General features: G+C 40.6%; 1 protein-coding gene across 4 annotated transcripts in view; it reads right to left on the reverse strand.

Annotated features, from left to right (window-relative positions):
* KDM3B (lysine demethylase 3B) overlaps positions 1-15380 on the reverse strand; it is a 50633-nt gene that overhangs the window by 5984 nt on the left and 29269 nt on the right. For all 4 annotated transcript variants that reach the window (XM_082291777.1, XM_082291776.1, XM_082291775.1 and 1 more), the window contains exons 16-19: positions 14374-14640; positions 6441-6612; positions 2734-2824; positions 2517-2647 (exon numbers count right to left, since the gene is read on the reverse strand). In XM_082291777.1, the coding sequence (XP_082147903.1) occupies positions 2517-2647; positions 2734-2824; positions 6441-6612; positions 14374-14640 (661 nt within the window). The remainder of the gene's footprint in view (positions 1-2516; positions 2648-2733; positions 2825-6440; positions 6613-14373; positions 14641-15380) is intronic.

The following is a 15380-nucleotide window of genomic DNA, read 5'->3' on the forward strand; positions in this document are numbered from 1 at the left end:
TTTGCTTAATTCTTTCACCTTCTTATTAACATGTTCCTTTTTTTTTCCTCTGGCCCTTCAGTAGCACCCTCTCTTTCTACTTCTGCTTAACCATCTCTAGCAAGTAACATGGCAGGAAATTAGAACATTAAAAAAAATATATATCTTTGTATCAGCAAACACTAACAGAAGTGTGCCCACAAGAGTTTTTAGGATCACCATCATATTTATCAATTTTCTGTTTAAAATACAAGCTTCTGAAGATAGAACTCAACTCACTGAACAGTACCTATCATAAAAGACCAGAAACAGTAGCTAATATAGACAGTTTGTAACATGAACTTTAAAAAAGAACACCTAAAATACTACGAACATGGAGAAACACAATACATAGGTCCAAAATCCAGGCCAGACAAATTCACTAAAGATAGGTTAATTGTTGACCTCAAGGACCCTTACAACCTCCACCTCAAACCTCTGCTTTGCAAGATGCAGCAGGACAAAAGGAAAGAATGACACTTTTAAAATTAATTGTTTGCTAATGGTCTAAGTCACACAGAGTATGCTGGGAAATACAATTACATCATCAATGGCAAGTCTCATGTTAAACAGTTCAAGTATTTCTTTCTATATAAAAATTGGTCAGTATTTAAGGGTCCTCTAGACAAAAGATTTCTTCAAAGCTAACTTCTATAAACAGTCCTTTTATTTAGGTAACTGAATATCACTACGAATCAAACATCATGAATTTTGTATCTTAATGCTTTAAAATGCTAAGCACATGAAAGACTTCGCTATTGTGAATTTTTTTCACCACATACTCTGCAAACAAAGCCATATATTTATAACCAAAATACATTTAAGTTGCTAGAAATGTTACTCATATTCACCATAGACAGAATTACTATTTTTATATTGAGGTCCACCCTTTAATTTGCCTGTCAAGCAGCTAAGAGCAAAAAGATACAAAACTAATTTTGAAGACAGACGTAGCTAATTTTTTTTCTTTCAATTTCCAAGTAAAGAGAGTGTAATACTTTCTCTCTTTGGACCAAGACCTGTATGTCTAAAAAGGATCAAATAGTAAAGTGTTATGATCTACACTAAGAAAAATACCATCAACCCTGCCTCCACAAGCTCTGATAAAAAGGAAAATAGAACTTTGATATTTAAGAAAAATTCAACAAAATGAATCCATTCCTTCCATTGATAGCAACTAGCAATATACAGAAACAAGTCAGCAGTGACTGATTACGTTCCTTCTTGCTGCACTCTTATTTATGTATTGCTTGATTACATTATAAGCTCTTTGGTGTACGGATTCCTTCACTCAACTTACATGTCTAGTAGTACATAAACCAAAACACTGAACACTGTTAAATACTGGAATAAGCTCAATTTGCCTAAGCTGCAACAACCTATTTAACTTTTATTTGCAATGTTGTACTGCTTAAAAAAAAAATCCAAAATAACACCACATCTCTTTGAGAACTGCAATATGTCGGCTTACAGCTTAAGTCTAATCCACATTTGGTTACCGAGATACAACATTCTTAAAATGATGAAACGGTGAAAAAAAATCTTCCATGTCCGTGGGTGAGTTGTTACCGTAGGTGTAACAACAATTGTAATGCAAAACCTTAAAAAACACTGCACCTGTCTCACCAATATTCAAAGAGAACCACATAAACTACATTAGGGTAAGTTTGCTTCCACATACTTGCTTTGCGAGATGACTGCAACTTTTTCCTTATCAGTATCACTTGACATTTTACAGCATATACAAAAACCAACTACTCTAAATGTTATTTTATTCTAAAGCTGCAAAAGTATGTGCTTCCAAATCAATCAGTTATTTGAAAACATCCTGTAACAACCATTGGTTTTAAATTAAAAGTCTACAAAACCTGCTTTGGGCCATGACCTCAAAGTCAGTACATTCAGGAACTAAAATAATTCGAGCTGACATGCTTTTTTGTTCACATATCCTCCACACAGCTATATTACAATCATCAGAAAATGTAATGCTTCACAGCCCCATGTAGGTTATGTGCTCAGATATATGCTACTTACCTGCTAAATAATTAGCCTTAAGAGGACAAACTATCCAATTCAGGTAGCTGAACATGGTGACAGTTTTGTTTTGCATATTGTCAGTGGTCTATTTTATTAGACATTGATTAAGAAAATTACAACTCTGGTTGGAAACACGAATGCACAGGTCAAAGTGCCCAGAAGGTGGGTAGTTTTCCTCTTAAACACACCAGTTGGTCTCAAAAAGATACTAACTTTTCCTTGAACCCTGTATTGGTATTATGCTTGTTAAATGTATTACAAATCGGATATACAAGGCAGACAAGGGCACATCTGACAGAGAGAGGACTAAGTAAGAATAGATCGCAGGACTAAATGAAAAAAAAAGTAACAGCAGGCTCTAGGATAAGCACAGAGTTTTGACTAATGCCACAGCCATGTATTTGCCCTAAGTATAATAAAGAGTCTCAAACCCCAGTATCTGCAGAACTATACTCACATACCATACGCATTGTACATTTTGGGACCCAGGTCAGGACGGACAAAGTAGCTTGGCAGCCTAGAAGCCAAATTCAGTCTGCCATCTCTCTTGGTATATTCAGGAAGAGGAAGATTTTCCATCAAGTCCTCAAACCTAGAGAGCAAAGAGAGACAAAGGTGGGTTATCCTCCTGTAGCACCTACAGCAGTCCTGTCAGCACTGATACTAAAGGTTACTTACCTGGTAGGCATCATATCTCTGAAGTCCTCCCCTGGAGGCCAATCCTTTAACTTTAGTACCATTGGCTGACCATCATCTGACCTGAGCCGTTCTGCAAGAAACAAATTAAGATTTCTTCATGCAATATCTTTTTACCACAGCCCACTACCTTGTTAAAGCTGTAAAGGCTTTCTGCACCTCTTACAGTGCACAGCAAAATGGATCCTGGTTTTGTTTTGGGCTTCCAAGCATTGTCATAGTATGACCCACAGCAGTTTAGCAAGTATATCTATCGATAGATACAGGTATAATTACCTACAGCACAAGTTTGACAGATCTCGCACAACTGCTAAGTTTTAGAATAGTTTTTATTCAGCTTCGAAAACAAGCCTTTCCAAAGCATTCTTCCTTACTCCTTTTACCAAAGTCTCAGGGAGCTTTATCTTTAATTTATCTTTAATTTCAAGAGAAGTGGTACTTCTATAAAATAAAAGTTATTGGTTCTTGTTCTGAAATCAACCCTAACTTCAGTGTAAAGCAATAAACCATGGTACACCACATTTGAAAAAGCTAAAGGGCAGGTGGTCACAAAGAAAGACAGCCTTTAGTTTTTTTAATTCTTCTTTGCTGGAGGCACTCAAATTAGCAGACTACCAAAACCAAACATTTGTTCTTCACTTTAAGAGTTTTACACGAGTCCTGACTGGAAACAGAAAGCTGGCAACACAGAAAGATGGCATTACATATGCAACAGTGGATGTATGCTATGATGAAACATAGATTTAGAAGAAACATAAAGATTTTAGTTATAGGCTAGCTGTGTTGAAATTAGTTAGAATAGGAAGGAATTTGGGCCCAGCTAGAGTTAATTAAAATAGTTAAGAGAGCTGGACCTGAAATGGGTTTTAAGATGTTAGTAACTGATTACCAAATAACTGATGATCTGTCATTTGCATGTTTGCTTAGCTGTGCTTAGAACGAGGAATAGAAACTTTGATAAGTTGGTGTAGGGAACAAGGACAATTAGCAATTTCCTCCCTTGGTGGGAACCCATTCAAAAGTCAGGCAAGAGGAAACTTAGAGGTCACTAAAGTAATTAGGATTGTTAAAGTTCAGAGAGGCGAAAAGGTCAAAATGAGGAAGATGAGCTACTTCATCTTTTTAAGACCACTGACCCAATTCAAGACCACCGACTCAATTCAGAACACACACTACGCATGCTTAATGACATTTAAGCTCATTTCCATACGAAGTGGAGAATGGGAGGTGTTAATGTTATGAATATGCATTTGTATTTTGGATAGTCATAATTTTTGTAAATAAAAAGCTTTGTGTTTGCTTGGATCGGGGCCCCGCGTCTTAGGGAGCTATCCCACGCAGTGCCTGGCACCAAATAAAACATGCACTTTCTAACTCTAAACTGAGAATTTTTGTCTGTCCCAGTTGGATATCGATATTAGATCGATATTCATAGTTTGGTAAATTAATGACAGCACTGACCATATCAACTGCTGTTTTACCTCAGATCTTAGGGCTAGGTCTCGGGGCTAAGAGAGTCTATCTGGAAGTGGAACACGAGCAGCTTAGGACTCAGCGTAACATTTAGAGAAAAACAAAGTTCACTCTTCTACCAGATTTTTCACAACTCTACATGAAGCCACCAATAGAAAAACAAGGTGTACAGCAGTCTTGACATTTTAGCATCCCCATCTCCCCAGAGAGTAACACCCTTAACTGCTTCCTGACTTCCCAAGGATTGTCAGCCAAACTGATCTAACAGAGCTCCTGACAGCATCAGAAGTGAAAGCATATCTAAGAAATTAGAACTTGGAGACCCGTGAATCACATCTGCACTATATATCAACAGGCTACAGAAGACAGCCTGAGTTTGCAATTAAAAAAAAAAAATTATTGAAATTAAAAGGAATTAAGAACTGCAGATACGTAAACTGAAGTGACTGATTTACAGATAACAAACTTTGATATGCTACAGATTTTAGAGAGGCAAGTGAACTGAAAAGCTCAAGGACTTGAATTTAAAGATGTTTTACAACTTCCCATATTCAAGATTTTGAACTCATCAAGGATCTTTGTTCCAAACAAGAAGCAGCTTGTAGGGAGGCTATTCAGAAAGGACAGAGTGAAGAACTACCTGGATGAAAACACACAGATCTGACAAATTACATGAAACTGGACGAACCCCAGAAAATATCTGATCAGCAAAGAAAAGCAGGCGTAAGAAGGATCGAAACAAAAAGTCAGACCTTTCAAAAGTCCATTTTAAGCCCAAAAGTATTAAAAGAAACAGCAAAAGATTAAAATTAATTAGAATAAAGCATCTTATAGAATAATCTCAATAACACCTCCAAAGTCAGTGGCTGTTCTACAGCTCTTTGGTAACTTAAAGCGAGGGTGGGAGCCAGCCACATTTTTAGAAAATTCAGAATTCATGTAATGCAGAGAAGTCAGAGACATTAGGTAATTTGCCAACAGTTTTCATAAGAATTAGCGTGTGAAATCTCTGGACTAGTAGCAAATAATACTCCTCTATATTAGGGATTGAACATGGCTGAAAAAACTCTAAATAAAATGTATTTAAAAGAAACTATCAAGAATGATAAGGTTTTCCAACTAGTCACTAATAGTTCTCAGGTAAAGTGTGGTAAAGGCATTGTCTAAAAGAAAAGCAGAAGCTGATTTTGCTGAAAGGAGTGTATCTGCCTGGAGACAAACTACAAGTAACATTTCTCAAAGATAACTTGACCCATACAAATTCACTATTTTCATGAACGACCCCAGCACAAAAGTGAAGAGTTTGTGAACTTTCCCAATTACTGTCAATACACAAAGACCACACCATTATATCCTCCTAGGCCATTTATTTCTGATTAATAACAAAAACAGTATGAAACTTAACAGTACAAAATACAATACTCTGTACTACCCACATAAAAAAAACAAGTCAAAAGCAAGGAGTTACTTGATCGGAAAATGACTCGGATCTAGGTATATACAATGCAAAATGGACCACTCTGCTTTTCAGAAGTTCTTTAACCTAACCAGTTATGCCCCCAGAAATTTTAGCTGGTTAGTTTCCCCATTCACACTTGACAGAAGGTTTTCTCAAAGAAGAACTTGAGCATTAAATAATGTGTTATCATGTGAGGCATGCATATAGCATTGCCATTTGTAATACATATAAATTTGTATTTGTACTCACAGATGATCTACCAAAAAAGAATTTGCAATGTCAAGTGTACTTAACTGATGCATTCCACCAAGTCCAAGTTTTAGTGTCAAAAGTCTCAGTCTGTTTTAGCTCTGCAGGATCCCTTTAGTTTTACAATAAAAATTGAGGTTGAAAGGAGAGCAAGGGTAGGCATATTACTTACTGTCTTAATAATGGTAACTCATGATTAATTTCACTGGGAAAAGGTAAAAAAAAAAAGTAGTTTCCCATGAAATGGATAATTTTTTGACATATGACAGTAACACACCCCAACATATTGCAGTAGAGACAGTTCTTTTGGGCAGTCCTGCCCTCATCTTCAATAAAGTATTTTCTAGGGTGTGCTACATGTAAGGAACAATGGCTTCTTTGGATGAGACTGACAGGTATCCGGATTTTTTTCTTAATTTATTTTTTAAGAAAACAGGTGGAAAATGAAGAGTTGAAGATAGCAAGACAGACTGCTCAGTTAAACTAGTCAGCCATAAATATTACTTACTAGATATTATCTCAAAGCCATCCCAGAAGTCACGCACTTTCACGTCTGAAATTATGGCACAGTTCCTGCAGTTCACCAAATCTACATCTTGATCTCCAAATTCCAGGCTGAAAGCTTCTGGTTTCCAAAGCTCTGACTTCAACTTCTTATGGACACCAGATACCAGCACGGGCTGAGAATACAAAGATGAATGCTTACTCCACCATAACCAAATTTCTTACACATGCAGCCAAACTTTCTTAAGAGAGCCGAGACTCCTGGCTACCACCATACAAAAGACACCACAAATCTATTTTCATCCACGTCTGGGTTTTGTGCATCAAGCAAATAACCAGAGTCAAAGCAAACTTTAATTCCACGCCGTGTGCAGTTGCCTTAGAAGTGGCGTTGGATTAGACTTGCCAAGGCAAGTGCATTAGGTCTCCATGGCAAGGTGCTGGCAGCAGGTGTAGGCTCTGTGAGAGGAGGCTGGGAGCTGCTCCATGGTGGACACAGATGGTTCCACCTGGCTCAACAGACCCATCACTGGCCAACGTTGAGCCCATAACTGATGCTGGTGGCATCTCTGTGATAATTAGAATGGCTAAAAAGTTCTCCACAGCTGCTGCGTGTGTGTGTGTGTGTGAGAGAGAGAGAGAGATAGACAGGGACACACACAACACACAGACGGCAGGCAGGGGGAAGAGGCAGGGGGAAGGGAGAGAAACAACTCTGCATACACCAAGGTCAGTGACGGAGGAGGTGCTCACAGCCCATCAAAGAGCATGGTGAGGCAGGCTGTCCCCCTGCAAACTGTGGAAGACCACGGTGAAGCAGAGATCCATCTGCAGACCACAGAGGATCCTGCACTGCAGCAGAGGGATATTCCCTGGAGGAAGCTGCAGTCCATGGAGAGCCCATGCTGGAGCAGGCTCTGGGAGAAGCTGTGGGGAGAATCCCACAAATAAGCAAACTTTCTGGTAAAAACTGTGCCCACTGGCAACCCACACTGGAGCAGCCCATGGAGACAATTCATGTTAGAGCCATTTGTGAAGGATAGTATCCTGTGAGAGGAACTCCACACTGAAGCAGTGGGAAAGTGTGAGGAGGACAGTGTTACGAACTGACCACAACCCCCATCATCCCCCCTGTGTCACTCCAGGAATTGTGGGGGTGAGGAGGTAGAATAGTCAGAGATGAGAGAGTAAAGTTGAGCCTTTAGGAAAAAGGTAACTGGGGGGGGGAGGGGTAAGGTGTTTACTGATTTGTCTTTTTTCTCTACCATCCTGCTCTATTTTTAATTGGCAATAAATTCAACTCCTTTATCACAAGTTAAATCTGTTTTGCCCATGACAGCCATCACTAAGGGATCTCCCTGCCTTTATCTTGACCCACAAACTTCTTCACCTGATTTTCTTCTCCTGTTCTGTTGAGAAGGGGGAGTGAGAAAGCAGCTGGATAGAGGGGTCTGGCAGCCAGACAGGGTCAATCCATCTGTGGCAGTACAGTAAGTGTAGAATCCCAGCACCTGTCCTTTTTCTTAAGCAGACATGCAACTACCACTAGAAACAGCATTTGTAGTAAAGCCTTCTCATGTGAAATTTTTGTCTTTTAATATGAATTGTTCAACTATTTCGCTCGTTATTTATGTATAATCACAGATCAACATAGCAGAAAAAAGGCAGTTCACTTGCAAAAGGGGTTTTAAGATGTTTAGGCTAATGATGTACATATATTCCACACAGATATTTCAGTGGCCTCTCCCCATAAACACTCAAAGCATTTGCTAAACTGACAACAATTGGGAAAGGTATACCAGACAATCCTCCCAACACTGCCAAAACCTTTTCAGTTCCTTTCACCCTGCCATCTCAAAAGAGAGTTACCAAACTTGAGAGAAAAGGAAGAGGGTACAAAGTGAATTTGCACATAAACGATTCCCACCTGAAGACCTTTAGCTTTAGTAACTGCTGCCTATGTTCAAATAGCAGTTCCTATGTCTACGCAAGTTTGAATTAATTCCAAGCGGTGCCCTATACTTTAACAATGATCTGATGGTGGGTCTGGTTTATTCACATGAAGAGCTCAGCACAACCCTGAGAAGCACAGATGTCCCTAGATGCAGTAAAAGTGTGTTAGGCAAAAGTACCTACAGAGCTATATACAAGCAACTCTAAAGTTATGCTGCTTAAAAACACTCCAGTAACTAACTGCTGCTTCCTTTGTATTGCCCAATGGCCTCTAAAAGGCCTAGTTTCAATTTGTCCCTAAATGAGGACAACTACTGATTCAGAAATGTACGGAACAAAAACCCAGCTCTGGGGATAACAGAAATAGCCTTGGTTTTCAAACACAATACAACATAGCCATTAAGTTCTAGAAGGCAGCAATGAAACCTCAACTCCAGAAGAGTGAGATTTAAGAAAACAAAAAAGGGTTCTTACTTTACTCCTGTCAATTTCAGGGGAATGAAAAGAAGTAAAAAAACCTACAGAAACATTCAGATTGGAAGTTACTACCCTCACACCGAAAGAGAGTATTTTCTTGTGTTGAGGCACCCACTCCCACTTGTCCCGTCAATGAGCGTTAACAAGAAGAGCCTAGCTCCCTCTTAAAATTTCCTCCCCACGCTCTCCTGAGCCTTCTGTTCTCTAGGCTGAACAGTCCCAGCTCGCTCAGCCTCTCTTCATCTAAGTGATGCTCTAGTCCCTTCATCACCTCTGTGACCCTTCGCTAGGCTTCCTCTAGTAAGTCCACGACTCTTTTGTACTGGGGAGCCCAGAACTGGACACAGTACTCCAGGTGAGGCCCCTAACAGTGCTGAGTAAAGGGGAACCATCACTTCCTTTGACTTGCTGACAATTCTCTCTGTCATGAGGACACATTCTTGGCTCATGGTCACTCCCTTGCCCACTGGGACCCCAAGATCCTTCCAGCAAAACTACCTTCCAAATGGTTGCTCCTCAGCAACTGCTGCAGCATGTTATGCGTCCTTGATGTGCAGGACATTAAATTTTCCCTTGCGGAACATCACCAGAGTCTTCTCAATCCAATTCTCCAGCCTGTTTAGACCCTCTGAGTAGCAGCACAACCATCTGCTGTATCAGTCATTCCTCCTAGTTTTGTATTGTCTGTAAACCTGCTGAGGGTCTATGAACCCTTTCCCATCTAGGTCACTATTTACATGATAAATACTACTCACCCCAGAAGTGACCCCCTACAATACACCACTAGTGACAGTGCTCTCACACATGGCATTTCAGTCAATTTTAAGTCCATCACACTGCTCACTTACCAAGTCTGTACTTTACTTTGATGACATCATGACAGTGTAAAAAGCCTTTATTAAAGATAAAAAACATCCAGTACTTTCCCTTCATCCACCAAGCCAGTCATCTCATCACAGAAGGCTACAAGGCAGGTTAAGCATGATTCAAACAGTATTCCTGAGCTCCTCTTCTCTTCATGACCATATCTCCATGGGATTCTTCCAAGCAAGTATCTGAAAAGGTAAAAGTCTGCTCTCCCAAAGCCCAGATTTGTGATCATGATTTTTTTGCTTTGCTCCCTCCTCTCAAAATCTTGATCTGAATGCCACCATCTAATAGTCACTGCAGCCAAGGGTGCCGCGTATCTCCACATCAACAACCTTCCTTGTGTGGAAGCACAAGGTCCAGCACAAGCGCCCTTCCCGAGCTGTTTCCTTGATCAGCTGTCTCAGGACATTGACACCAATGCACTTCAGAAAACTTCAGGACTGCTTGCGACCTGTTGTGTTGTTCCTCCAGCAGGTATCACAGTGGTCCCATGAGGCCCAGGAAATGTGAACACAAGGCTTCCTCCAGTTTTCTGAAGATGGCCTTATCACTTTTTTGTGGTCAGTTGGTCTGTAGCAGATACTTGCCACAATGTTGTCCATGTTACTCTGCTCACTAATCCTGGCCCATAAGCTCTTGAATCATCAGTTCCTTCACAATTTCATGCATTCTAGCTTCTTCCTCACAAAAACAGCAATGCTCCCTTCTCACCTTCCTGGCCTGTCATTCCTGTGTTGTCCTTCCTGAACAGCCTGTACCTATTCCTTCCCATACTACAGCTGCATGAGCTATCCCACCACTTTGTCATACCAATGAGACCATGGCTGTGCAACAGCACACTAATTCCTCCTGTTTGTTCAATGTGCTGCATGCATTAGTGTACAGGTACCTCAGAAAGACACCTAGTCATGTTGATTTCCCAGAAACAGTATGAAAGCTTTCTTCACAATGCTGGGATGCACACAGATCTTTACTTACATGCATGTGCTTGATGTGGACATCTTTCATCCTTGGTTTCTTAAGTATGAGATTACCCCTGTTCACTTCACCTCACACTGCTCGCTTGCCAAACCAATCAACTAATTCCTTCCTTGATCACTGGTCATACTCTCCCTCCCTTGTTCCTGCTTATAGCTCTCCTAATAAGGTTGGCCAGCGGGTTGGCAAAGATGCCTTTTTTTTTTTTTTTTTTTTTCTTTGGTGGATCCTACCTCTTCCAAGCAATCCCCAATCCTCTTTGAGGTTCCCATGATCATAAAACCCTCTTGGTTAAAACCAGCTGTGCAAACAATGGTTGACATGCAGGATCTCTCCACTCCCCTACCCCTCACTGGCATGAGTAAGAAAACCATGAGGGCTCCATAGCCTTGATTAATACCCAGAGCCATACAGTCACTCTTGATACTGTCCTGGTCTCCCCAATAGTACTGTGTGTGCCAATATGGAAAAGCAGCAGAGGGCACATGTTTGAGGGACAGGTAAGCTTTGGTAGTCTTTCCACTATGTTCCAAATGTGAGACCCTGACAAGCAGCAAACCTCCCTAAGAGCAAATACAGCAATCTCAAATCTTAATGTAGTCCCTCATCCCAGCAAAAATGGTAACATTAAGGCAATAAAAAAGTTTTAAGCATATTCTACAACAAACACTAGGGATCATGTACGAGTAAAAAATAACAGTACCTTTCACAGGATGTGTGGAAAGGACTGCCTGGTAGACTTTAAGCTGACAGATAAACCAGCTGTCTTCAGTACAGAAAAATAATGACATTTTGATTCCTGCTGTATTCACCTGACCACTTGTAAATTGCAATTAAAAGAAACCCCAAAACAACCAAACTACTTAACTTAGTAGACCCCTTCTTGCCATCCATGGCAGCAAATCTGCCATGGAAGAAATAAAGTATTCTCTCTAGCGAAGAACACAGATAGGGCTCCAAGACAAAAGGACAGTGGACTTGCCTGGTAGACATCTCCTGCCAAATCTGCTCTCAAACTACAGGGAGATAACAACAAAATAAAAAGCTCCAGTACCATACCAGATTTTCACTGTCTCAAAAATGAGAAATCCTAGCATGAAAATTCAGAAAATATCAGGTTGCTACAGGATGAGAATCCTAACTATCCCCAGATGAGCAACAACCATTTCCAGAGAGCAAAATGCTCTTGAAAAACAGCTTCAGCAAGAATTAATCTTATGGTCTCTCAGTGAATTCTGGGATAAGACAGTTGAACTTATTTCTTACAATTTCTAAGAGAAAGGACTCAAAAAATGTTGCTCTTTTTGAGTGACACTGAAAGACTGCCATTTATTATCTAAGCATTAAGGGAAAATAATTTTCTCTTTTAACAATTTGGGATGCCACCATAGCCAAGATCTTCATATGGCATGGATCTCGTGCCCAGTGTGCATTTATTCTGCTGGGGAGGGTGGATAAGGGTTTTTTTTCCAAATAACCTTTTCAAAACCACAAAACAGGAGGATGATTTGGGGAATGGTGGTAGAATTAATGTTCTTTCACTTCACTTTTAAAGGTGCAGCTGGGATTTACAGGAAGATGTAAGCCAAGGAAGAACTCTGACAGAGCAGTTTCTTGAGAGAGTCTCTGCTTGAAGAAATTCTTTTTAAAATAACCTTGTTGAGACAGTAATGCCTGCCTGGGTCACCTGCTCTCTTACGCAGGAACAACGGAGGTTGTTCAATTCCTTTTCACATTTCAACAGAAAACTCAAATGACTGCAACACCACTTTGAGGATCCCTGAATGAGCAAAGGACTTGCCCAGTCTGTTCCTATTCAAGGGGTCTTTTGAATGATAAAATGATCCAAAATCATCAGTAGCACACCTTGGGGCACAGCCTAAAATAGTGGGTCGCAAAGAGTACACGAGCATAGCAGTTGTAGCCAGAGCCTCAGGAAGTGCACCAACTTGGATGGCGATGCACACTGCAAGCTACACATCGGACACAAGATTGGTAATCACATCTCTAGACTCCATAAGCAGTCTCTCAAGACTCATTACCAGTCAAGGACCCCAAGGTCACAAGCAGCACCTTGCACATGGTGATTAACCATCTCATTGGCAGAGAAACTGACAAGCACATTTTTTGTAGGCATTCCCAAAATATTTAGGATCTTCACAGAGAGACAGTAGTATTTCCTGACAAAAAGTGTTGAGAAAATTATCAAAGTATACTAACCAGAAACTAAGAAGCTCTTTGCAAAGAAAGGCAGATGATGGACATCACAGCACTGCAAAAGAATGATCTGAAATCTCTCATAAATCAGAAAAATACAACAGGATGAAAAATAAAAAAAATAAAAGGAGACTCCTATGCACCCCAAAAACGTCAGGACAGGAAGATAACTGCATGTAGTGGGAAGCTGGCAATGAAGTTTCTAGTCAGACAAACAAGGGTGTGCTGCTCAGTACCTTCCTCCAACTATTAGGAGCTGGCCAGAGGAGTCATGAACAGGAATGCGGCTGGCGGCACAAGTCATCTTTGCAGTTCTCATGGCTATGTGCTAGTTGTGCTTGTGCCCAGGGAACCCAGAGAATGTGCAGTTCCATGGGACAGGCTACACTTAAACGAAAAGTACTCTACTTCTGTCAGGAATAGACTCTGAGTGCTAAATGAGATACATGCAGCCTGTTCCTCCACCCCACCTCAGCATCTTGTGATCAACCACAAATAAAAATGGAATGCGACTGCCAAGCGCACTAGCACTGTAATAACAGACTAGCCAACAACAAGCATTTCTCCAGAAAAGATGATGAGGACACTTAATGGTCTAGCATGAATGGTCTCAACTCCAGGTAGTTAGTGAAGGTAACTGTGTCAGAGGCAGCTGCAGAACCAAGTGTCAAGAATACAATTTGAACAGTGATGGACATCATCCTCTGTTAGAGCTGTGGGTGCACTTCCTTTGCAGCAGCAATTACTCACCCATTTTTTAAGATTCAGCTTGTCTGACCAGGCTGATCTTACTGATTCTCTGGAGAAGTCTAAGCTGCAGCACTACAGACTGAGATCTGAACAAGTGGCTATGCTGAGAGCAGGTCTAAGGTACAGTCTGTTGTCTCAAGGGCTAAGCACTTGATGGCACCTCAGACAACCCACGAGAGTGCTCCATGCATGAGTTGCTGAGTCCAGAACAACACTTGGGTTCCCACTGGCTGTAGGACTCAGGGTGAAATACTGTATCAAGTAAACCCAAAATTCAGTAGACTACTGCATTCAGCATTTTCGTTCTTGCACATGCTGCAGCTGGAAGGAATGGACCTTTCCCTGAGGCTATAAAGCATCAAGTGTGGGTGCACACCGGAAATCAGAGTGGATTCACTACTGGGCTGTAGCAGAGCAGAGCAAGTTCAGCACAAAGCACACTACAACTAAAAAGGCTGTCACAGCAAACACTCTCATAACGGTAAGCACAAGAGTACATGGGCTCAAGTCACTATAGCATAGCGTGAACAGGGCTGCTGTGTCCCCTGTTTATAAAGCTACAGCTGAAATATTCATTCACCATATTCACTCAGGAGCAACTGGCCAAAGTCTGAATAGGCTCTTTTTACCAAGGTGCAGAGTGCAATTTCAGGACACTTATAAGCAGCAAGGGTTGGACACTTATCACCTACCTGGCCTTGTTTCCAGCATTCCCTGAAGATCTTCCAGTTGTTTTTGTTGCTGGGATCATGAAGGCAAAGAAGTCTACCATCACACAGCCAAGAATGGGAAGTGTGTGGATCCAGCACATTTAATCCCATCACCATTTCTTTCACTTCTCTCTGTGTGTCAGCTAAATTACTAGCTCGTTTTGCAGCATCAGATGTCTTCTTATTTTCCACCACAGAAGCAATGATATGGTCCAAGAAGTTTGGCAGGCTGGCTTTACCTTTGGCCCCCTAGAAGATGTAAATCCAGAGGTAAATCTAGTCTTGCAACAGTGTAAGTATTAACGTATATCTGCTCTCCTTCAGACTTAGTCACAGACACTGTGTAACCAGGAAAACATGCATCAGAAACAACTTGGCTCAGAGACAGACATATCCAGGTAAGAACAGAAATGGCTATGGCTCTGTTTTACAATGGTAAAAGTTAAAATAACCAACTACAGGCTACCTAGAAAAATATTACACAGACATAAAATAGTAAACTTTAATGATCTAAATTCAGCTACTTTGATAGTAAAAAAAGTTCATATTTTTTCTAACTTCATTAATATCTCAGCTCTATTTCTCCATTTTCCTCATCCCATTACTAAGGAAGTGAATTCAACCTTGGGACACGTAAGCTGACGGATATGTAAACACTAAGCAAACAACGACAGAGAGAGAAGAAAGTGCTTCCTGTATGTCAGTGGAACCATTAGTAGACAGATTCTCTGGTTCTGGTTGCCATGCTCCTCAGGGGACATTTAAAACTCAAGGGGTGTTTAAAATTTGTAGCAGGTTAGCAACACAATCTTAAACTTTGTTTTAACTTAAAAAAATAAAAAGCCTGCCCATAGGCCTTGTTTACAGCAAAAAACTTAAGACACTAAATATATTTCATATATTCAACAGAAGATAAACACTTACTGGATCTTTATTCACACATTTGCAGGAAGGGGCAGGGGTGTGATAGATTTCTGGTAGCAAAAACC

This window comes from Coloeus monedula (genome assembly GCF_965178545.1).
Source record: "Coloeus monedula genome assembly, chromosome: 15".
NCBI lineage: Eukaryota > Metazoa > Chordata > Aves > Passeriformes > Corvidae > Coloeus > Coloeus monedula.